This window comes from Suricata suricatta, chromosome 13, assembly GCF_006229205.1.
Source record: "Suricata suricatta isolate VVHF042 chromosome 13, meerkat_22Aug2017_6uvM2_HiC, whole genome shotgun sequence".
NCBI lineage: Eukaryota > Metazoa > Chordata > Mammalia > Carnivora > Herpestidae > Suricata > Suricata suricatta.
The window spans coordinates 63,028,566-63,051,661 of record NC_043712.1 but is presented as its reverse complement, the minus strand read 5'-3'; the positions used below and the strand labels follow the sequence as shown (position 1 = coordinate 63,051,661).

The 23,096-nt window shown below is 48.2% G+C and overlaps 1 protein-coding gene across 1 annotated transcript in view; it reads left to right on the top strand.

The window, feature by feature from the left end:
- The window catches only part of AOPEP (aminopeptidase O (putative)), a 333,459-nt gene extending 310,620 nt beyond the window's left edge, over window positions 1-22,839 (top strand). The window contains exons 14-17 of the mRNA XM_029919477.1: window positions 352-468; window positions 17,143-17,250; window positions 19,148-19,292; window positions 22,296-22,839. Coding sequence (XP_029775337.1) covers window positions 352-468; window positions 17,143-17,250; window positions 19,148-19,288 — 366 coding nt within the window. The 3' untranslated portion in view covers window positions 19,289-19,292; window positions 22,296-22,839. The remainder of the gene's footprint in view (window positions 1-351; window positions 469-17,142; window positions 17,251-19,147; window positions 19,293-22,295) is intronic.
- The last annotated feature ends 257 nt before the right edge of the window (window positions 22,840-23,096 follow it).

Genomic DNA, 23,096 nt, shown 5'->3' with positions numbered 1-23,096 from the left:
AATCTTTAGCTAGGTCAAATGGCATTTTTTGACATATATATGCCATAAAGAAAAATATTTAATAAACCATGATAATTTATTAAGTACAATTTTTGTCATTTCACTGTGTATATATGTATTAAATCATCATATTGCATACCTTAAAAAAATCACATTGTACAACCTAAAAGTAAAAAGAGAAACACCAGATCTTTTCATCTGTTCTAAACATAGAACTGACATGAAAAGCCATGGAGAATAAGGCTTAATCAGGCCCCAGAATGCAGTGCCTTTGAGAACACAGTGTAAACCCTGAGGTTTTACCAAGGTCAAGTCTATAGTCTTTTCACAGGTTTTTGGTTTTACCTTTAGCTCCTTCCAGACCAGCTTGTCTTGCTTCTGGAGCATCTCTTGGAGCAGAAGACTTTGAACCCCCGGACTCTGCAAAGCCTTGAGAGGACATATTGCCTCCCCCAGCAGGATGCCGAGGTAACCAGGGGCGCTCTTGGGAGTTTTGACAGTGGGCCCTCATTGTTGGTGAAGAGGGGTAGTCCCATCCTACCCACACTGCTGAAGCTGCTGTTTGCATTGGCAGTGTCCATGCAGTGTGCTTATGAGTGATGAGCAGTACTTTTGAGCTGAGTCTGAGCGGCTGCCCTGGTTGTGTTTGCTCCAGCAGGGGACCTCTGCACCTCATTTCACCAGGGTATCTTGACGTCCTGTTTTCCCCTTTTATTTCTCCCATTATGAAGCTGGAATAAGGCTCCTAAAGGAATGAGCAGACAGGGTGCAGTGTGTCTGAATTACAAACTCAGGAGGTCATTCTGTGTGCGATGGTGGCGCCCTCCTGCTGCACATTTAAGGAAACTTGGCTCCGATGTGCCAGAGCTCCTCAGTCACATTCAGTTAGGACAGGAAAGGAGCCATGTGTGAAGGAAATGAAAACTAAATCTAACAACCATGGCTTGAAAAGCAAAATTGGATGCTTGTGGGAAAGCAATATGATGTGGTTCATAATGTCTTTTATTTAGCTCATCATGAAGAATGTGGTGTGAATCCTAAGATGAATTCCAGGAGTTTTTATACATATAAAATAGTAAATATTTATTGTATTAAGTCATCTGAAGAAAAAACAAGCATATAATCAAAAAGAGAAAAGCTCTTTTATGTAAAATTCTTAAAATACAAGTAAGTCTGGTTTGTGTTTGGTTGAAATAACTGAACGTTTAAAAACTGTTTAGTCCAGCGTGGCAGCCTTCAGGCATGTGTGGCTCTTGAGTACTGGAAATGTGGCTGTCGTGAATGGAGACGTGCTGAGAGTGTGAAATGTGCTATGGATGTTGAAGATGTAGTGTATAAAGAAAGCAAATTATCTCAATAATTTCTTCTTTTATACAATGTCAAAATGATATGTTGGGTTAAATAAAATATTATTAAAACTAATTACATAGTCATCAAAATGGAGTAAATTGAGAAAAGCTCACTCATTATTAGATTAAAAGGTAAGATGGACATTGTTATACATTTTAAAGCCCCATAAATTCAGGAGTTAATGGAAAACTCCAGAGAAGACACGTGTAGTTTTTTACCCACTTGAGTACAGATCAAACGTGCAACTGTTGCTGTTTATTTCAACTCTTATATTTTTGTTTATGGGAGTTTCTAAATGCCAGCCTGTTATTTTTAATTAGTGTTTAAAAGACATTTTTATTTATAGGCATGAGGTTATGTTTTAACCAGAGCTGAATGCTACTGAAATGCCAGGCCCCTGTGACCAGCAGCAGAGCGGCGAGGGCGGGCAGATCACAGCAGGCGCTGGGCACCTGTCACTCTGCCCGGAAGCTATGAGGTGGGAGACCCTGTTTTCCCTCCTTCCTTTGGGCATAAAACACATCATGTTTGCTTACAGCTCAATGTAGTTGTTATCTATAACCTATTAAATCTATGAGAAGTATGACAGATTTGATTTGATTACTTACAATATCTCACAGAACTTACAAACTGGGATACCTAAGGCCAGCGCAGGCTCTTCAGCTTGGCTCTCTGCTGGCGAGAGACTGAGGCCTGAGGCCTGCTTTGGTCCATTTATATAACTAGTGCAGTCCCTGCATGCACTTTGCAGAGACTTAGGTCTGCTGGGCACTAGGGTGACAGCAGTGGTCATGACAAGCGAGGGTCATCATTAGGAAGTTTGTGTTCTTCTGGAAAGACAGCTCATACGTAAATGAGTAAGACCATTTCAAGGAGGAACTATGCAGGAAATACACAGGATGAAGCTGGGCCTAGGTGTCTCTAGATAGATCACTTCGCAAAGGCCATACGGAAAGAGTGACATTTGAGCCAGGACCTAAGGACAAGAAGGAACTGGCCATATCAAGCCAAGGGGTGAGGGGTGATTTCCATACAAGGGTGACCACAAGTACAAAGGTATGAACTTGGTATGTGATAGGATAGGGGTCAGCAAACTTTTTCTGTAGAGGAGATACTTAATATTTCAGACCATACTTTTTCTTCTGCAACTGTTCAACTTCGCTGTTGTGGTGTGAAAGCTGCCGTAGACGGTATGGTATGTAAGCAAACAGCTGTGCCGTATGCCGGCTAAACCGTTTATGGGCTCTGAAGCTTGGATTTCATGTCATTACCACGTGTCCCAAGATATCTTTTTGTTGTGTTCTTTTTAAAAACTGTTTAAAAGCATATACACCACTTGTAGCTTCAGGCTGATTTAGCCTGCCTTGTCCAGGGTTTTTTGACCCCTGTGCTGGGGCCTGCCAGGCTGAGGTCAGGGGTGGGCAGGGGCCAGATCAAGGAGGGCTTTGGAGCCATGGTGCATGGTTGGGATTTTTTTCTAACTATGTGCCCTCGTTCCTGCCTCAGGTTTTCTGAGGTCCTGGCATGTACTTGGTTACACTGACAGCTTGTCTCACTGTGAAGTTACCTTGAAATGTCACTCGGTACCAGAAAAGCAACAGGATTTTGGCCGACCAGGGTGTTTTCTAGAAACTTCATTAGTTAAGTGTGATTTCTTGTGACATTGATTAGCAGGAATTTAGTTGAATAACCATCTGCCTTTATTTTAAGTGACAGAACATTTCATGGGAGAAAGAATTGTTATTTGGTTGGAAGGGCTTGAGGATTCTGACTTTATTCTCCGTGCTTCTCCTTGACTTAAACAAATAAGGATAGGCCTCTTCAGGTGTTACCAGGGCTCTTAAACCTACAGTAGAGAGCAGTCAGTGGAAAGCTGGTGGTCCTTCCTGGAGTGGGGCAGGCAGTGTTCAGAGCACACCTGTGGGAAAGGGTTCTCGATGGGCTCTCCCGGGAGGGAGCAGCGTGGGCTATAGCCCCATGATCTTTGTTCAGGGTGCTGGACTTTGGGACCAAGACTTGAGCCCAGGGAGTGCTGGGCTCTCTGGTCCACAGGATGGATATCATCCCTCATTTTTCCAAGGTATCTCCCCTTACTCTTCTTGAACAGGCCTTTTTCCTGAAAGCATATGCATAAAGTCATCTTGGTCAGGGGAGCCCACTGCCCTGTGCTTTGCTGCCTCGGCAGTACCACAGCTCCTGGCAGTGGGGTCTTCAGCTGCTCATGCCCCTTTTTTGGCAGAACAGTACATTCTTGATGCATCCCACCAGGAGATTCTCCCCTGTCCTGCTGCGAATGGGACCCTTCCATTCTGCAGCTGCTTCAGCTTCTTTGCTGTCACCCCCGGCCCCTCCTTCCTTCCGTCCTTATGTGTGGGCAGCCTAGTGCAGGCCCACGAGGAAGTCTGTGTCTCCTTGTTCTCTCCAGGTGGCTCAATCCCGGTGCCTGTTGTGCTGCTTCTGTGTGTCAGCTGTGGTAGAGCGTCTGCTCTGCGCGTCAGGGTTTCTGAGCGTGGTGTCCAGTCTGCTCACCAGTGTGTTGCATGTCAGATTGGTGGGTGTCGGCCATCTGAACACTGGTCCAGGTCATATGCGCCCCCCCCCCCCGGCTTCTCGTGTCACCTGTGGCATGAATACACAGGTCTGCTCCCAGTCTTAAGAGTGCCTGTGTCCAAATGTGATCGGAAGCTGGACAGAGTCATGGATATCCTCCTAGGCTACTTTGTGCCTTGCCTGCCCGCTCTTCTTGCTACCATCTGAAACGTGGGGGGCAATGTTTGCTTTCTTTAGCCTAGACAGTATTGCTGAGTACAGGGGTCACCCATCTTTTACATCCTTAGCTACCAAAACTACTAACCTTATTGTGGGTCTGCTTTAACCAGGATGGAAAATGAGCTGAGAGGAAACTTAGTTCACAGAAATATATTGTCTACATTTTGACCATACTGGCCCAAATAAAGAGCTATAAAAGTTTGAAAAAAGAAGTTTAACTGATTCTTGAAACAGAAGATCTTTTCTAAGATCCTTTTCTAAGTGATAACTTTTCTGCCTTCTTTAGCAGGTCTCTCAAAAGTATAAAAAGAGCTGCTCTGGTAGTGAAGTGAGGGTCCATGCAACACGGCTCTGGGACCTTTCTCCCCAAGAGCCCCCACAACTGACCTGGAAGTTAACTTCTTTCTACAGACTACAGCTGAGCACTTCAAAATTAGGGGCACACCTCAGATGAACTTTGAGGAAATTCATCAACAACTCAGTGTCTTATCTGGCTTAGGTGAGAGTGGAGGGTGTTAGAAAGGTTCCCAAGGTATCATGCCCGCCCTGGTGCTTCAGTTGGTGGATGCAGCAAGAAAACTAATTCTCTGGGAGAGACCATGACCAGCATCAGCTCCTCTCCTCATTGTGTTTGGGTCAGAGTGAAGGCTGAAAGCAAGGTCTCCCGGGTTAGTTTGGAGTGGGACAGCTGGGCGCTGGCCCTCCGGGCTCTCTGGGCACGCCCTCATGGCCAGCCACTTGAAGGGAAGGGTGGCATCAGCTCCTGGCCTCAGGAGCTGCTCTCCATGCCATGCTCTGAACACCCCAACAGAGCACCTGGTACTGGCCAGGGCACTGAATTAGGAACAAGCTACAGTTGAGTCCCAGGCCCCTAAGAGGCTGGTGGCTGCAGCCAGGTTGTCCCCCTGCCAGGCTCCATCCTCCTGTCTGCACAGTTGCTGCCAGGACTGGACTGCAGTTGCTCCAGCCTTAATGACCACAGCTACCTGGCAAAAAGACTTTCACAAAATCAGTTTTACTCTTATATTTTCTAGTTTTTATTTCGTTTTCTAAAATGTGCATTGTGATGCAGTAAACTTAGTTTATGACCCACCAGGTGGGTGGCAGCCACAGTTTGAAAAGTGCCAGGTGAGAGTCTGTCAGGGTTTTCACCAGCTCCCCTGCTTCTGCCCTGCGGACCATGGACAAGGATCCTGCACCTCCATCTCCTCAGGATTAAAGTAGAGCCGTAAACAGGACCGTCAGTAACATGATGTGAGAAAATGTCTCTGAGCATCCATGGCTTTAAATGTCATGTGTGTTCATGTGAGACACGCTGTCCCTCATCTGTTGTGAAATGGTCACGTTTTGTTATTTAGCTGAAACAACCTTCGTATTCTCTCCTTCCTTTAATCTGTCAGGGAAAAAGAGAAAGAAGCATAGGCCACCTGACTGCCAGGAGCCCCTAAGCATCTGGTTACAGAATTCTTGATCTAGGGGTGTGGTGGGCTTAAGAGGGGGAAGCTGCTGGGGGGAACTGGCTCTGACTCATGGTCTCCCAGCCTTTTGGACTGGGAATTCTCTGTTGTGGGGTGCCCTGGGCATTGCAGCAAGTTTAGCATCCTTGGCCTTCACCCATGGGATGCTACCAGGAGTGCTGCACCCTCCCCCACCCCCAGCAATTTGGCAATGAGAAACGTCTCCAGACATAACCAAGTGTCTCTTGGGGGACAGAGTCACCCCATTTAAGAACCCCAGCTCTGCAGCACCAACTGATTCACAAAAAGCAGTTTTTTCTCCATCTATTAAAGCTTCTGATGAGTGGTTACAGCACAGCCTGGAGAAGCTAGAAAGATCGCTGACCACATGTGCAGGCCGTCCTGAGTCCTCTGTACTCACGAGGCTCCAACCTCGTGAGTACACTTGTTCCGGAGTGTAACCTCCGGAAAGGAGAGAACAAAATCTCTCACAGGGAAGAGAAAGAAGGAACTTAGGACTAAAGTAGGAGTAGCAAGTAAAGCTGAGGAAACAGATCAGCAGAGAAGGGCGAACCTGTTTTACCACTAGTGCACAGAAAAAGCCTCGCCGGCATCCGTAGGCTCTGCTCTGAAAAGGACACATTCAAGGTTGATTGTAAATGGAAAAACATCCAACCTGCAGGCCTTTCCCACACCCCTGCCTTTTCGATCTTTCCTACTGAAGAGCCCTGAACCCTCTCCTGCGGTGGGCTTCGCATATGCTGAGAGTGCATGTATTTGAATACATTGTTACTAAGAGAATTCTTAAACAGAAAACAGGACAGCCTCTCTTTGAAGTCCAGAGGTAGACAGGATGATTCCAGGAATGCAAGGATCTGACAACTCTGGTGCCCATTTCTGATTTCATTTCGGCCCAAAGCACAGTTTCTATGAATTGAGAGAATTTCATGAGTTGGAGACCTTGACATATTAAGAGGGTAGAGAATAAAAGTTTAGTTGGGTGTTACATCTCTGAATTCTGAAATTGATCCCTAGTTGTGACTCTGCCCGTTTCTTTTAACGCTAACATTCCTTCCATTCAAGGTTACCATCTTCTTCTGCAGTGTTTGGTCTGTTCCAGGTCTGTTCCCTGTCATGCGGAGCTCCCGGTACCCCTTTACTAGACTGCTTGCTTTCCCACAGTATTCCAGCTACAAAATAAATAAAGCACTTCTATTTGTTTTCCACACAGAACAGTTTTTTTCTTAAATTTTTTTATTGTTTTATTTATTTTTGAGAGAGAGAGAGAGAAACAGTGTGAGCAGGGGAGGGTCAGGGAGAGAGGGAGACACAGAATCGGAAGACAGGCTCCAAGTTCTGAGCTGTCAGCACAGAGCCTGATGTGGGGCTCGAACCCATGAACTGTGAGATCATGACCTGAGCTGAAGTCTGACTGAGCCACCCAGACGCCCCCACACAGAACTTTTTAGAGGAGAGGTTACATGTGATCACTTCGGGCGTGTTGCCACTTCAGGCTGCTCTGTCGGTCGCATCTGTTAAAATGCAGTCCACTGAACTCCGTACCTCCTTCCTCTCTAGTCCGACTCCATGCACAAGCTAAGCAGCACGAAGGCAGATGCCGTGGCCTTGCTGATGTCAGGTCCCATAGTCCTGGTGCCATGTGAGAGCAGCGTGGTGCAGGGATGCCAGGCAGGACCAGTGCCAGGGCTCCACGTGCCCCAGCCCCGCAGTGGCGCCTCTCCCTCCCTCCCTCCCAGAGGCTGCTCTGGCTGTACACATGGGCCAGGACCTCCCCAGCATTGTCTGAAGACACCATACTGGCCCAGAGCCCCACGAGGCAGTTCTGGGCTTGAGCATGAAAAAAAGAGACCATTATGGAGAGTGAGAACGATGTGTGCTAACAATTACTGAGGTGGTTTTCTAGGGTAAGATACAGGGTAGGAGCTTCCAGAAAGACCAGTTGGCACCTGCCATATCCAGCATTAGGCTTTTTGTCACAACTTTTTTGCAGGGACAAGGGGTCTGGCTTGGTGGCCCCTTGATGTGGTTAAGCTCAGGTTGCAAATCAAGAGGTCCAATGCTAATGAACCCAAACTTTAGGATATGATCTATAAATAGTGTGAATTAATACCCACTTCTTAAAAGCCAAGGCCGTGCTTGCGGGGGGTGCTCAGCTGCCTTTTGACACAGCATTGTGTTTCCTTTTGTAGTTTTCAAAGCTGGGCAGGGTACAGTTTGAAAAAAGAGATCAGGGTAATTTTCTTTGGTTGCTTCAGATATACCTGTCTTTAGACTTTATGCCTTTAATGATGTGGGAAAGAAAGAGCTCTTACAGAATTCTTCGGTTATTTTTCTTCGTTGTATTTGATTTATGAAACAGTGTTTTAGAACATTTCCTTCCTTCGGGAAGATCTCTCTAGGTCTGTCTTTCTTGGAGTTTTCGTGATTATTCAGTTCAGTGCCCCTAGAATTTTCCTGGAGTAATCTTGCAGTGACTAGTTTCCCCTGCTATACTGTGATAAATTTTTCAAAAACTGATCTAAAATGACAGAGTTAAAAAAAACTTTTATTTTTTTAGATGAATATTCCTCCCTTGTTTCTGAAGGCAGGGATGGTGTTCTATTTACCTTGAATTGTTATGCTGCTCAAATATGTGTTAAATGATGAAAATAAAAAGAATGAGCCACTTAATGGCATAGTCTCACTTTTTCTTAGATCATTTAAATAAACACTTAAAGTCCGTTCATAATATTTATAATTTATCTGTAAATAGAAGAAAAGGGAAAAGAACATTTGATAGAGGGGCATTTAGCCATAGTCTCAGCCAGACTTGATTAGAAAAGTTCCTAGTCCCTTCCTGTTGTTTGTATTTGGCCGTTTGGCACTCAGCAGCAGGTTCTGTGGTCGAGAAGCTTCAAGGGACATCATCTAATCTTGCTGTATACTTCTCCACCCCCTGCCTGTACAGATTTTCTCAGCAAGATGTAGAGATGAACACATTTTCTGGGGTTACAGATAACATTGCCTAATGCTGTTTGGCAGGGCCCAAAACCCAGCTACAGCTCATGTCTGTTCTGTCTTTAAGGGGCTCACTAGGAAAATCACTGAGGGGTTTGTTTGTGCTTCTAGGCTCTTTTCTACCTCCAGTAGTTTACATATTTTTGTATTCCCATGCTGAAATCCACACCAAAAAGGCACCATATTGTCTGTGAACACTGCCATTTCCCCCCCCACAACTATAAACTGAGCCATATTCACACGTAAGTGTCCCATAATTGCCCTAAAATAGGGGGCTCACTTGTGCCACTTTCCAGATTGCTTTTCTTCCCTCTGGTGCCCTGCTTGGACACTTTCCTTGCTCTCTATGTCCATGGCACACCAGGAGTTGAGAGTTGGGTTGGTCTGGCCTTCAAGCTGTCAGAACTCACCCGCCACACACAGCAAACTGCATCTCCTGGTGGCATGTAGGGAGCCTTCCCTTCCGTGGCAGCTGCTGCAGGCAGGGGGCAGTGCTCTGTGGATCCCACACAGGTTCCTGGCAGCATACCTGATGGTGAAGAGAAAATCATATTGGATTTAAATTGTTTAAAAATTTAATAAGAGTCCTCATTTATATGTAAATGATGGTGTTTTGTGTGCATCAGTGTGTGAAATTTAAGCTTTATGGGGTGGCATTGAAATGATTATTCTAAGCTGCTTTGTCTGCATGTTGCTGCACTGCAGCCTTGAACCACGTGGACCCATGTTCCGAGGACCAGTGGTCTCGTCCTCTGTGGGGAGAGGCAGCGGACCGTACTGTGCACTGGCGGCCACAGGCACTGGCGGAGCCTGCCGGTCAGGAAGCAGTAGCCCCGAGCCAGGCTTCACCCCACCCCAGCCCTGCTGTCAGGACACCAGCTAGTTTCCTCACGCACAGACCCCGGAGTAGTGCTCGTTGCTGAAGCAGCTTCCCCAGCTGAACTCTCGGGTTGTTTTTAATAACAGCTCTGAGAAATAATGTATGTGTTGTTAGAGCTAATAGTTTATCCACAGGAGAAGGAAGAAGGCTTAGAACTTGCCTGAGCGAACTCTGAGTAAGGCTGCCGCCTTTATAGTCCTTGCGTCTGTCATACATTTACCTTCCCTGTCGCTCTCGTGGCCATGTCAAGTGTGGGGGTCCGGACTGCCATCCCGAAGGATCTGGTTTGCATATTGCTGCAGCACAAGTCCTATTCGGCTGTAACCAGTTATGACCGGTTTTACATAACCAGAGGGCGATGGTCAGTGAAGGTTGGTATGAGCCCTAAGAAAGAGCTGCAAGCCTCTGAGGCCTTGTGGGGTCATCTTCACCCTGGGCGGAGGGATCTGCCCACCTGGCTTCGTGACAGCAAATGCAGTAACTTTTCATTCCTTTTTGTTTCAGAAAATAGCATAAACACTGCTGCTCTTCAAGAGAAAAAGAGAAGTACTAGAATCCTGACCCAAGTGTTGGGGGTGGTGACATGAGGGCCCCATGGCTGGGTGGTCTTCTGTCTATTCTCCTGGGGCTGAGCAGATGAGGCGTGTCTGGCCCTGAACAGAATGCTGGTAGGAAGTGCCGTCTGTCCTGGGGCTGCTGTGCTGCCGGGCAGCCTCCCTCACCAGCAGTAAAGCCACTTTAAAGCAAAGTTAAATCTAATTTCAGACACAAATTGAAAAACAGGTTCATTTATTGCAGTGTTAGACTTATTAACTCCCAAAAGCCATGAGCCTTGGTCTTTCTGCTTACAGATGTAAGCTGGAACTCTAAATGAGCTTTAATGGGCTTCCCAGATCGTGTTCCATAGACAGACTTCTTTCCCCTTAACAGTCACTTTTCAAATCAAAAGGACTGAGAAGAAAGAGGAGTACTTCCTGTCATGAATGGAATGGGCAGTGGTCTTCACAGCGTTTTACAGCTTCCATCTGCACCTTATAATTTCACAATAGCTGGGAAGCATTCCAGGTCTTTAATAGTGATTCATTTGTTCATTCAGAATTGTTTATCAAGCACATACTGTGTGCCAGGCACTGAGATGAGGTCTACAGATGACCTCAAGGCACCAGGCCCCTGCTCCCCGAGCTTGGGAGCTACATACAACGGCAAATAAGGAGACACAGCCTATTTTTGTTCCATGAGACACAACTCTGAGTGGCCAGTGGTGGTGGGAGTGCTGATGAATTTGGGCCACAGAGGCGGGGTCATGGGTGCATGCATCTAAGATCTAAAGAGCAAACAGGTGTGCTGGGAGAAGTGGGACCATACCAGTGCTGTCTGGTTGTCACAGCAGACAACCTTGTCCCCTCCCCTCTCATGTGCTGGCCCCTCACAGCCTGCTTGTTAAAAAGCCAAAGGCTCTTAACACACTTTGGGACTTTCTGCGACACACTGAGACTTTACATTAGCAGAGGAGCGTTTCCTGCCATTGTTTTGAAGTGATGGTGTGCCGGCCGCACTCAGCAAGTAAACCCAACAGTATCAAGTAGGGAAAAGGAGAAATGCAAAATTGCAAATCCATGTTGAATGCTGCTGTTAAGATGAGAAATGAATTTGGCTGAATGGCTAGAATTTCATGTTCATTGGGTTCTCCATTTGTGTAAAGTTCTGTGTTTATTATTTTTAAACATTTAAAGATAAAGCAAGGGAAGCAGCTACCTACAGGAGCCATAGGTACTTGCTCAGGCTTGGATGTTGATGTGCATTGAACCAAACCCTGGCTCCCGACCACAGTCCCAGAAGCAACATGGTCGACTCTCTGACCTTGACTGATACATGGTGTTGGTGGCACAGTGGCTATCAGAGCCAAGTCTAAGGGTATTAGCCAAGTTGCCAGAACTAATCTGTTGTCCTGCGTGTACAGCAGTGTCTTCTCATTCTGTGTGATTCTATTTATTTTTCAGGCACAGTAACTCTTCTGTGAGACTCTGGCTTTCAGACACTGCCTCCAAGGCCCCCACAGAGGAGTTTACTGTTTAATTTAAAGGTGTTTCCTATCCGACACGGAGGTTCAGACTGCTTGAAGAACCACTTAAATTCTTTTCTCAATCTGGTCTTTAGGAGAATCCCAGGCAGGCTCCACACTATCAGCACAGAGCCCGACACAGCCAAGAACTGTGAGATCATGTCCTAAGCCAAAACCAAGGGTCAGGAACTCAACTGAGTCACCCAGGTGCCCCAGAGTACACTTTTAGTAAAAGAAAAATTATGCTTAAGAAAAGTTTAAAAACCACTTCAGAAAATTAGTCTGTTAGATAGTAAACAGGTGTTCAGGGAGCATTTCCATAGAAGAGTTTTTCATTCTTTGAAATAGCTTCATGGCAAACACTCAAGTTAAAGTAAGAAGAGAAAGAAACTGTAGGTAAAAGCTGTAAAAGAGCCTTGGGAATTGTGAAGCGTTAGTAAGCATGGAATCTGGGGTGTGTGGTGATCACAGAGGGAAGCCCCAGTGGTGTAGGGAGATAAGCGAGCTGGTTTAGGGGGGTCACTCTTCCTAAAGACCTCATTTCCTTGGTGTCACGTCTCCCCCCCCATGCGTGATGCCTTACCATCTGTGTTTGTGCTGGGCCTGCCAGCTCAGCAGACAGTACATTCCAGAAGGAGTTTAACTCGTAAGCAAAATGGGACTCAGAGGCCCCGCATTCAGGAACATCCTATATTTCTGGGCAGGACCCAGCTGAATCAGGCCTGAGCCAGCTCACAAGGACTTCCCAGCTCTGTGTTCTGTGACATCGTGCAGGTATATTTGGAGGTTGGATGTTTTCCAACACGCTTTGACTTCGCCTCACTCCAGGGACCAGGGGTTTGGGCTTCCTTCTGTCCTAGAGCAGGGGCCAGTGAACTGTGGCCGTGCCAGCTCAGCCCACTCTGTTTTTTGTAAATAAAGCTTTATCTGAAGGTAGGTGATATCACACCCACGTATTTACATACTGCCTAGGCTCCTTTGGCAGTACAATGACAAATGGGCTTCAAACAGCCAAAAAAAAAATGCTCACCATCGGCCCTTAACTGAAAAAATTTGCACACTCTTGTTTAGAGTTCAGTATGAACTGGTTCTGGATGCATAAAAGTTCTTAGGTTGGAAGGAGATTGGAGTTGTGGGGAGTGGACTGTTATTCAGCAATCTCTCTTTCCTGGTTCCAGGAGAGAATAATTACATGAGAGGGAGCCCCAACATGTCCTAACAAAGGTCATGGTCATGTCACAGAGAGACCTTGCTGGGTCATGGGACTTGTCCCTTGGAGTCTGAGACAAGGATTGGGAATACAAATGACCCTCCAGGGCAGATGCCACTTTTGGACACCGCTGAAAATTAGGGGAGTAGGCCAGAAGCAGTTCAGCTTGGCCAAGCCCCTAGGGTAGTAATAACTTTTGTGAAATGGCAGAAATGCCAGGGGGCTGGGATTGGGGCAGAGCTGAGAGTTCTGTTTTCACAGGTGGTTCAGGAAATTCCCAGGTGCCTGGCCCCTGGTTTACTTACAGCAGGACAGAAGGGCCAGCTCCCCTTCCTGGTGGAGCTGCTTCTCCCAGGGGGCGTCTCACACTCCTGAATGCCCTCCCTGTCCTCCTCACACACCATCCGTGCCGCTCTCGCCTACCAGCAGCCATCTTGCAGGCACCTTGCTCTTTCACCAATTTACAAGCACTTCCTTGGAGATGATACTCCCAAGATTTCATAAATTCACTAAATAACAGAACTTCTAAAGTAGAAAAGAAAGCCAAAAATTGCCACTGATACATGACTGTTACATGTCCATTGTCCCAGCACTGGTAGAGGTGGGCCGGGGAGCCACCCTGAACATGCAGTGGTGGGGGGGATGGACCCGTCCTTAGAAGCAAGGCCTCTGGTCCCCTCCCACACACACACTGTCCCGGGCAGCTGGAGGGAGGGGTGGGCACTCAGGGTCCTTGGGACTTTTCTCATTCTCTTCAGGTTTTTGTCCTTTCCTTCCCTCCCCACTCCTCACCCCCTACTTCTCGATCTGGCCTGACCACATTGATGGTGTTCAGGGTAACCTGTTGGATGACTCAGGGTTTTCAGGTGATTCCTAGCAGGACTTTGGAGTGATGTGAATTTGAGTGTAATTCAAAAGGTCATTAAAATTTTTCATCTCTATCAGCATAACTGAGGTGTAATAAAATGTGAATCTTTAAAGTGTAATTTGGTCAGTGTTGGCATGTGTGTGCACCTGTAACATTGAAACTAAGTGAATGAAATCGCGAAGCCACAGGTGCTGTGAGAGGGCTGCCGGGCCGGCGCTGTCATGTACATACATAGCATTTATTTTTCATCTCATGGAGGAAGTTAAAAGACAAGGCGACCACTACCCCTGTTAACTAATTAATTAGAAATAAGGAAGAGCAAATGTAAAGGATGTACAGCTGTCTCTTCCAAGACCTGTTGGAAATTCTCTGGCTCCAGCTCTCCAGCAGGGCGAACCTCACTTTCTCCATTTCCAGTGGGAGCAGAAACTCAGTACACATGTGTGACAGCCTCTATCAAGGACTATTCAAGTTTCCAGTGATTTGGAGAAGGAATATTCTGTCAGTGCCCACTGTGGGAATAATTGCTAGGAAAAATTTGGGCATGTCACTTTCCTTCCAGGTTTTCAGCAAGCCCCCCATTACATGTGGTGACCAGTGGCCATGTGAGTTGGGTCCTCAAGTTTAGGGGACAAAAAGTGAAGGTTATCAGTATGGAGGTTCCTCAAAAAACTATCCATAGAACTCCCCTATGACCCAGTAATAGCACTGCTAGGGATTTACCCAAGGGACACAGAAGTGCTGATGCATAGGAAGAGCACATGTACCCCAGTGTTCATAGCGGCACTTTCTACAATAACCAAATCATGGAAAGAGCCTAAATGTCCATCACCTGATGAATGGATCAAGAAGATGTGTGTGTGTGTATATATATATATATATATATATAATGGAGTATTACATGGCAATGAGGAAGAATGAAATCTGGCCATTTGTAGCAAAGTGGATGGACCTCGAGGGTGTCATGCTAAGCGAAATAAGTCAGGCGGAGAAGGACAGATACCGTATGTTTGCAGTCATAGGTCTAACAGGAGAGACCTAACAGAGGTTCACAGGGAGGGGAAGGGGGAAAGAGAGTTGGGGAGAGCGAGGGACACGAATCATGAGAGACTTTTGAATACTGAAAACGAACCGAGGGCTGAAGGGGGCGGAGGGAAGGGGGTGATGGTCATGGTGGGGGCCACTTATGGGGAGAAACACTGGGTGTTATATGGAAACCAATTTGACAATAAACTATTATTTTTTTAAAAAGTGAGGGTTTTCTTTGTCAACAAAATATGAAAAAAGTAGAGACTCTGCACAAGCAAAAAATGTCTGCCAGGCCCTTAACCTCACACAGCATCTCCGTGATGTCCTTTAAACATCCTGTCACTGAAATATTGAGATGCACTGAGCTCTTTTGTAAAGAAAAGGCTTGTTGTTTTTTCTGCTCTTTGAGGGGAGAGAAGGAGAGTGGGGACTGGGCCGTGCTTCCTGGATGCCATGTTGGCCCTCAGGGGTCAGAAGACTAGATCTCTTATTAATTGTGACAATAAGCCATTTTTAACAGAGGATTGGCAGTACTAACTTCATGTTGGTGTGGAAGAGCCTTCAATTGGGGCTCCTGGACCTTCACCCAGTTGTGGTGGGACCACCCGCCTCCCACCTGTCTGGGGGTCTTGTTCTACCATGAAATAGGCCCTCGCTTAGGCCTTATTATCTCTGTACGTGTAGATTCAGGGAGGAGAGCACAGGAAGAGGAAATGAGAGGCTGAACCCTCCCTTTCAAAATCAGGTCTAAAACATACAGCCTCTCCAGATGTTAGCTAGAGTGCAGAGAGGTGCTGTGTGGACAGGTCTCACACACTTAGGTGGTCACAGTGCTTGGAAAGCTGAGAGACGTCTCCATCTTCCCACCAGGCCACACCAACTCGCCGGGGTCCTTCTGACCCTGGGGAGCTGGGCCCATTTCCACAAAGCTCACAAGATACAGCCAGCGGTGTCTGAAGTGTTGAGGTTACTGTGACTGGGAGACAGCAAGGGCGGGGGGCAGCGTCCAAGGGGGCTGGTCAGGTGCTCTCCAGGGCTCAGCCTGTGGTACTCGAACCAGAGTGTGGGAGCAGAGGTCTGCTGGTTCTGGTGGCTTCTGATTGGTGTAGTGTGGTGAGCTGGATTCTTGGAGCTCTGTTCACTTGTCCTTTCTGTGAGACCATTTTAGGGGCTGCCCTTTATCATCTGTTCTATTTCTCTTGGCTGTATAGGAAAGAACACTCTGTGGAAGATGGAAAGATTGCCAAGACCGGTCTAGTCAACCTCTTCCCATTTCTTGCAGATGCTCTGAGGCTATTAGGTCATTTCCATGCCCCTCTGAAATTCCTTCATAGATGTAAAGTTCATTGGCATCCTGTCCTTAGGAGTTCAAAGGGCTCAGTTGCCCACAAGCAAAGAGCAGCACCACCAGAACTCCAAGTTAACACTCAGTCTTGGGGAGCACTGTAGCCCACAGGGAGGATTCTTCCCAGAAGATTTGTTTCTTCATTTTTACTTGTTTGTGTGTAAATCTGTTTATAGTAGATTAAAGGAGAGATCCGGCCAGCGGTGGGTAATGATATAATTTACCAGGGCCCCAGTCAAAATGTTGAAATTGCTTACATTATCCTGTTGCCACAAATGGATTACTACGTAGAGTCTCCCTCTCTCAAAGACAACGAAAACAAAGAGGGAAGGAAGGAAGCGTTTTAGGTGCATGTAATCACGTCCATGTACGGCTGATGTTGAGCCAGTAATGAAATAGAAAGTGGCAGACTGCTCACTGGGGATAGTTGAGAGGGCTTTGAGGCATTGGTCTGCAACTAGATTCTGAAAACTAAATTTGGGTAGACTCTCCACCTAAAGAAAGTGCCAGAAGCGCCAAGAGATGGCTGGGACTCTGCCTGTTTCAGCAGAGGTCGCTGGTGCTGGGACTAGACCCCCGTGTTGTCTGTGGGGGATGGAGTTGCTGGTAAACCTTTAGCCCCGTGGCCCTGGACTGAATGGACCCCACGTTTAGTTCGTCCGTTGTCTGGGTGCCCACCCCAAATGCTGAGAGGCAAGCTGTGCAACTTCTCTGGAATATGGAGGTCAGTGTCTTCCTGCTTTTACTATGTTTATTGTTAAGTCAACAGCATTGAACCAAATTGGTTATTGCAGGAAACGAAGCAGTTGTGGTTTGAAGGGAACCTTCGCTGACAGCATATGCTACAGGACAGAGCCCAGCCGCCCGGCTGGGACGTGCGCCGCTTTTCCCAGTTGTGTTTTGCATTTTCCTGTTTTGTGGCAAAATTGTACTTTTTAAAACATCAAAACACTGAACTAAACATGTACTGTGTATGCTCCCCTAAAATTGACAGCCTTCCAGTGAGGGACATGGTTCCTTTCTTTGTAAAGGAAATTTAAACTAAAATGAGAATTGGAATAAAGTATCATTGATATTCTTGAGAGTGTAACTTTTGCTAATACAAATTCTATTCTTGAGATGGGCTAAGGAACCCACCAGCTTACTGCTTACAGGATTTTCTCTCCTTCCTTGAGGTTCGCCATCGGTGGTGTGAACTCATCGTTAAGCACAAATACACAAAAGCGTACAAAGATGTGGAGAGATTCCTCCAGGAGGATCAGGTAAGTTTCGTTTTTCAGCATTTGGGAATTCTTTTAATGCCTTCTCCTGACTGTCCAGTGCGTTTATTCACACGGACCCAGGTCATTAGCGTCTCTTTCATCACAGGTATTTAAGCATTTCCAAAGATTTTTAAGAAGTAGTTAGGAGCTTACCTCTTTTTGGACCTGATTTCCTCTCCTCTTTGTCCCTCAAAAGCATGAATTATATCTCTTAAAAGCTCTGGTGGTTTGACCTGGCTGTGGACCACTGTCATTTCCAAATGACACACATGCAGACCTCACAGCAGCCCTGAATCTTGGATCAGGCTGTGGCTTAGCTGTCATGGTGTGTGTTCGTGTCTTCAGTAGCTCTAATTTAACGTATGTGTGGAGATGAGACTGGTCAGGGAGGCTCCTACCTGGCTAGGATATTCTGGTCTGTGCCTGCACTGGCCACACCCCGACACACCTCACTGTTCACCAGGGGAGGGCGGTCACCTTCCAAGGAGCCTTCGGGAGCATGTACGTGCATGAAGGTGTTTGGGAGTGTCTGCCTTGCCGCCTCGGCACCACCCACGTCTGCCTGGCACTGCTGTGCGTGGTAATGTGTGTGCCGTGGGCTCTGTCAGCTGCTGGAAGGCCGCCTGCAGCTGGTTGCTGTTAGCGTGACCATTGTGTGCTGCAAGCAAGCTTCCTGCGGCGCACTGTGGGCTGGCGGAATGGCGCCATGCTTCACTGGGGGTGGGGCAAACAAAGGGACTTTTGATAGGGCCCAAGGATGGGGGGCCGCCAGCAAGTAAGGGCTCATTCTTCCCACAAGGAAAAGTACATGACTTTGTACCAGGAGAAATGTCACATTTGCACAGTTGGAGCAGAGGTGTTTGGAAACACAACAAAGACAAAATGTAAGAGCGACTTAAGGTCTGTTCTGAAAACCAAAAGTAACTGCTTTTTTAGAACCAAGGCCCTTGCCAAATAAGGATGACGGTAACTCAGCTTTTTAAGGAAAGGATTTTTAAGCCTCAAACTACGAGATTTCTATCTTGTGCTAAAAAGATCTTTTGAGATCTGTCTTTTAGTTTGCTCCAACAGAATGTGATCTGGCATAACTAAGCTTGGAACCAGAGAAGAGGCAGAACCAAAGGGTTCTTTTGGTCTTCTAGAACCTAATGGGCTATTTACAGAACTGTAGGGCAAGTGCAGATATGCATGTCTGTGGGCCACTGTCATTACCAAATGACGCACATGCAGACTGCACAGCATTCCTGAATCTCGGGTCAGGCCATGGCTTAGCTGTCGCAGTGTGTGTTCGTGTCTTCAGTGATTCTAATTCAAAGTACATGTGGAGAACATTGTTTTGAGAACTGAAGAGGCGGTGTTTGCTGCCATGGCGGGGATGGTTGAGGGGCTCAGTCGGGCTGGGCTGACGCAGTGGACATATTTCCTGGGTGGCATGACAGTTCACCCTGCCGCGGTGCCGTGTGACATGCTGGTCTTCATTCCCCTGCTGTGCCTCAGGGCGTTCTTCCTGAGAGGGAGTCCTGCAACCCTGTGACATGCACGCCATGCCTCGGGGGCCACTTTCAGCCATGCACCTTTCCATGGTGGGCATTGTGGGGACCTCCCTGACTGTCCCTCGTGATCCCGACACAGTCATCCCTGGAGAAACACTCATGTGTCATTCTGTCACCAGTTAGATCACCACGATTCTGTTGATGAACTTGATAAGATTTCCAGGGGGTTTCGGTGTGAACAAGAAAGTGAAGGATTGAAAACTGTCGGCTCTGGGGGTACAGACACTCAGCTGTCTTCTCAGGGGTGTTTGTAGTCTCCACACGGGCAAGTTGTGTGCAGACAGCACGGACCGTGTGCATGTGGACGTGTCACTTCTTTTCCTTCCACACTCTGTGCCCCGCAGGCCATGGGCATCTACCTCTACGGGGAGCTGATGGTGAGTGAGGACGCCTGGCAGCAGCAGGTCGCCCGCCGCTGCTTTGAGCTGACCAAGGAACAGATGGACAGATCCTCAGCCCAGGTGGTGGCTGAGATGCTATTCTGAAGAGGTGATTCTCCCCCTTCCCTTTCTCCACTGTTCGGTTCTAACCAGAGATTCCTCGTAGGAGCCACTTGAGTCGATTAGGAGATGCTGAGCCATGGTCCTCTGCTCCTCAGTGGCCAGTGGCCTGGGAGTGCAAGCTGAGCACGTGCCAGCCTGGCCAGGGTGGCCCCGGAAGCAGAAGCCGCCCACCCTGCCAGAACGCTCCCCTGGGCACTCTTTTGGCCACTTTAGGTTTTGTTACTTGTGGGGACAAAAACACAGGGGAGCATTTGCAGTTTGCAGTTTGGATGGTGGAAGCAGTGATCCAGTCTTCCAGGTGAGGGCTCACACGGGAGCACCTTGCCGGGCTACCCTGAACCCTGAGCTCCGTGCAGCCATCTGGGTTCATCCCCAGCCCCTCATCTGCATGAAAACTTGAGGGGTCTGACCAGCATGAGGATCTCCCACCAAAGTGCACCGTATGCTCCTCAACCCTGCTGTGCCTGGTTTATTTCTCAACCTCATGTTGGGGCGGAATCTGTCCCTGGTCCACACAGTGCAAGTTATTTAAGCCGCTTCCTATTAGTGGTCATGGAATTGACCTATCAGCTGTACATCCTAGGAGTCGTGTTTAGCTGTGGATTTCTGCATTTCCAGAGTCACATAGCGGTACATGCAGCTTTGTAATAAGCTCAGTGGTGGGGTTGTGGGTGCATCGTCGTCATTGTTACCTTCTCAGCATTTCCTCACGGTTTTACATGATGTAATGAGGCCTGTGTAATTTTTTTTTAACTTCACATCAAATCTCAAGTATTTTTCATGTTCTGCCGCCTCTCTACAGACAGAATTCTTAATGATTATTCAATATTTTATGTTGATATTCTTAACCCAGTGTCACACTTTGCTTCTGATATTTTGCTGTAATCAAGACCATTTCTAACGTGTTAGTATTTTAGTTATTTGAAAGAACTCTGATACGAGGGAGAGAAAAGGGTTTTTTAAAGTAGGATCCTCGTCTTCCAGAAGGGTCCAGGAACCACGTTTGCCAGGAGAGGGAAGGAGTGGAAATGATTGCCATGGTCATTGTCCTGTGGCAGGACATCTGCATGCAGGTCCCAGACCCTTCCTGGAGGCTTCACGGCCTTCAGGGCGGGGCCACTTCAGATGGACTGGTTCTCTTGGGATCAGCCTCCTGTAGCAAGAGTATAGATTGTATTTCTCGTTAGATTTTCTTATTTCACGGAGAGTTTGGGCTTCTTGAAGACTGAAACACAGTGGGGCGGGCTGTTCGTCCCACCGTCCCCTATGTTCCGGCTTGCGGAGAACCACGGCGGGCCCCATGGCTCTGTTCCTCGTTGTGAGGTTTTGGGGTGGTCAAGGGTCTGCTCCTTCCTGGGAACTATTCCTGTTCCTGCCACTTGTGGGTGAACGCAGGGGCCCCACGTGCGCCCCTCTCTGCTGCCGCCTCGCAGTGCCCTGGCGCCTCCCAGCCCCAGCCCCGTGGGTGCAGGCCACCAACTGCATAGGCACAGCCTTTCGTTGCGTTTTTCATTTCGTGCTCCAAAGCTGCCCAGAACCCTTCCGATTTAAGACACCAGGTAGGCCTCTGGGACGCCAGGTAAAGGCGCCACAAGGCGGAGTCGAGTACACGCGGTAGCGGGCGGAGCGGTGTCGGCGCCTGGTGCGTGAGGAAGCCGGCGCGCGGTGCGGGCGGTGAGCAGGCGCGGCGCTGCTCCGAGTGCTCTGGCTGCTTGGGTTCCTGGCATGCTGATTTGTGACTTCAGATTAAAATCACATTGCCAGGGATTACCACGCAACCACGACCTTGGCTGCTCCTCTGGAAGCCATAGTTCTCTCTCTCTGCAGTTCGGAGAACACATGCGTCTTGTAGCTCTTCTCCGGCAACGGAAGAAGCCGTCGGCGGCCGTGGAAGATGCTCGCCGGCCCCCTCAGTGTACCCAGCCGACGACCTCTCTGACGAGGTGCAGAGCTTAGCTGATTGGTGAACAGTGACTGGTTTCCGCCTTGTTCACAGTGGCTAAGTTCTGCACCTGAAGAGAAGGTGAGATGGGGACAGTTAAGTTGGAGCTGCCGGGGCAGAGGCCGCCGCCGCCGGGTGGTCTGCTCAGGCGCCTGGCACCGCTCTGGACGAGAGGAGGCCCGCGCGGCTCCGAGGACGCACTTTCTCCTGTGGCGAATGCACAAGTGTACCCAAAGTCTGCGGAAATATCCGTCCACTAATTAGACACCTGTCCAAATAGTCAAATGTATTGAAAGCTGCAAACATTAGTCTTTTATAAAAACTAAAGCTAAGCGTATCAGCAAAAAGTCGAAACTGTCAGCATGTGAGTAGAGCTGTTGCTTTCAGAGGAGACCCCTGGCTGTGGTCTCCCCCTCCTCCCGAGCACGGTAACCTCTTTTTTTGTGTTCGCAGCCCCACAGGATGGCGCAGGAGCTCCCAGCTGAGGCACTGCTTCCGGGCTGTCGATTGGACCCGCCCTCCGGTGCCTACTGAGCTGATATCAGTTCTCATTTTACACACTGGCTCAGTTCAGCAGGAACAGGAGTCGAGCCCTAGAGCAAAAGCCTTCCTGTGTGGAAGTGCCCGGAGGCTCCGGAGCTGGGACTGCGCTCACCGAAGACGGCAGCGGCGGCGCCTGTCTGTATGTGGCTCTGGGGTGTGGATGTTGGTGGCATCGTAGTGATGTGTTGGCACGCAGGGGACAAGGGGACGAGCTTCCACTCCTAAAGGCAGAACGCAGTTAGCGCTGCACGGACACAGGCCGCGCTGCCTCTTTGTGCGCTGGGTTCAGGCTGCAGAAGCAGGTGTCCCAGCTGCTGGCTTTCACAGCCCTGTGAGCAGCGTGGCTGTGAACCCCACTGTGGGGTCGTGAGGTGCGGCAGGTCTCATCCCGTCCTCTCAAAGTCTTCTCTCCGAAGGGGAGAGGGAAGGCACGCAGAGGTACTGGTTTACAAGAATTCCTCCGTCGTTACCAGGCAGTAAATTTTATTGCTGTTTCCTTTGCAGGAAAGATCACAGCAAGATTCTTTTTCATGCATCTACTCCTAACCCTGGTGGGACCGGGATCTCATTGATTCTGGACATCAAAGGAAGGGTAATGGGGCTGCTAAAGCCATCAGCCAGCCGCATCCAGGCCTCGGTGCTTCTCTTTCCAGAGGCTGCTGTTCCTGGAGCTCACAGACTGTGTGGTGCCTTTGTCCCCTGCCCCGAACGCGCCACCTCAAGATACAGAGTCTGAATTGGAGCTCTTCTGTGAAGTCAAGGTGCCTCTTTCCCACAGACGATGAAAGCTGTCTGGATACAGCGGAAAAACTGCTTAACGTTTTGAACGGATCCTCTCAGCATATGGCTCCACTGGATGTTTCTAGATTTCCAGAAAGTCAGAGATTCCGTATACTGGGACCAGGGAACACCACTTGGCATTCTTCTCTGGGCCACTTCAGGAAGATCCTACACAATTATTTCGATTGATAGGTCTTGAGATTTCCAAAAGGGCAGGGTAAGAATCCAAGATGTATTCATAATAAAACAGTGGATTGCTACTTTTGTATTCCTGTGTGCTTCTCCATTTCATACTTATTATTTTTAATACTGTTTAGAAAGAAAAATGAGGTAACCCGAGGGGTATTCTCTGCAACTTGATACCGGCCCTCTCCTGTTCACCAGTTAGTCTGTCACCTTTCCGGGTGGCCACGAGAGCATGAAGGGTTGCCCCTGCTCGGATGGCACGTGCGTGTGCACGCACACACGCCCACGCACAAGGAAACCAAGCTTCCGGGCGCTGTTCCGGAGGGAGGGTGGTTTGAA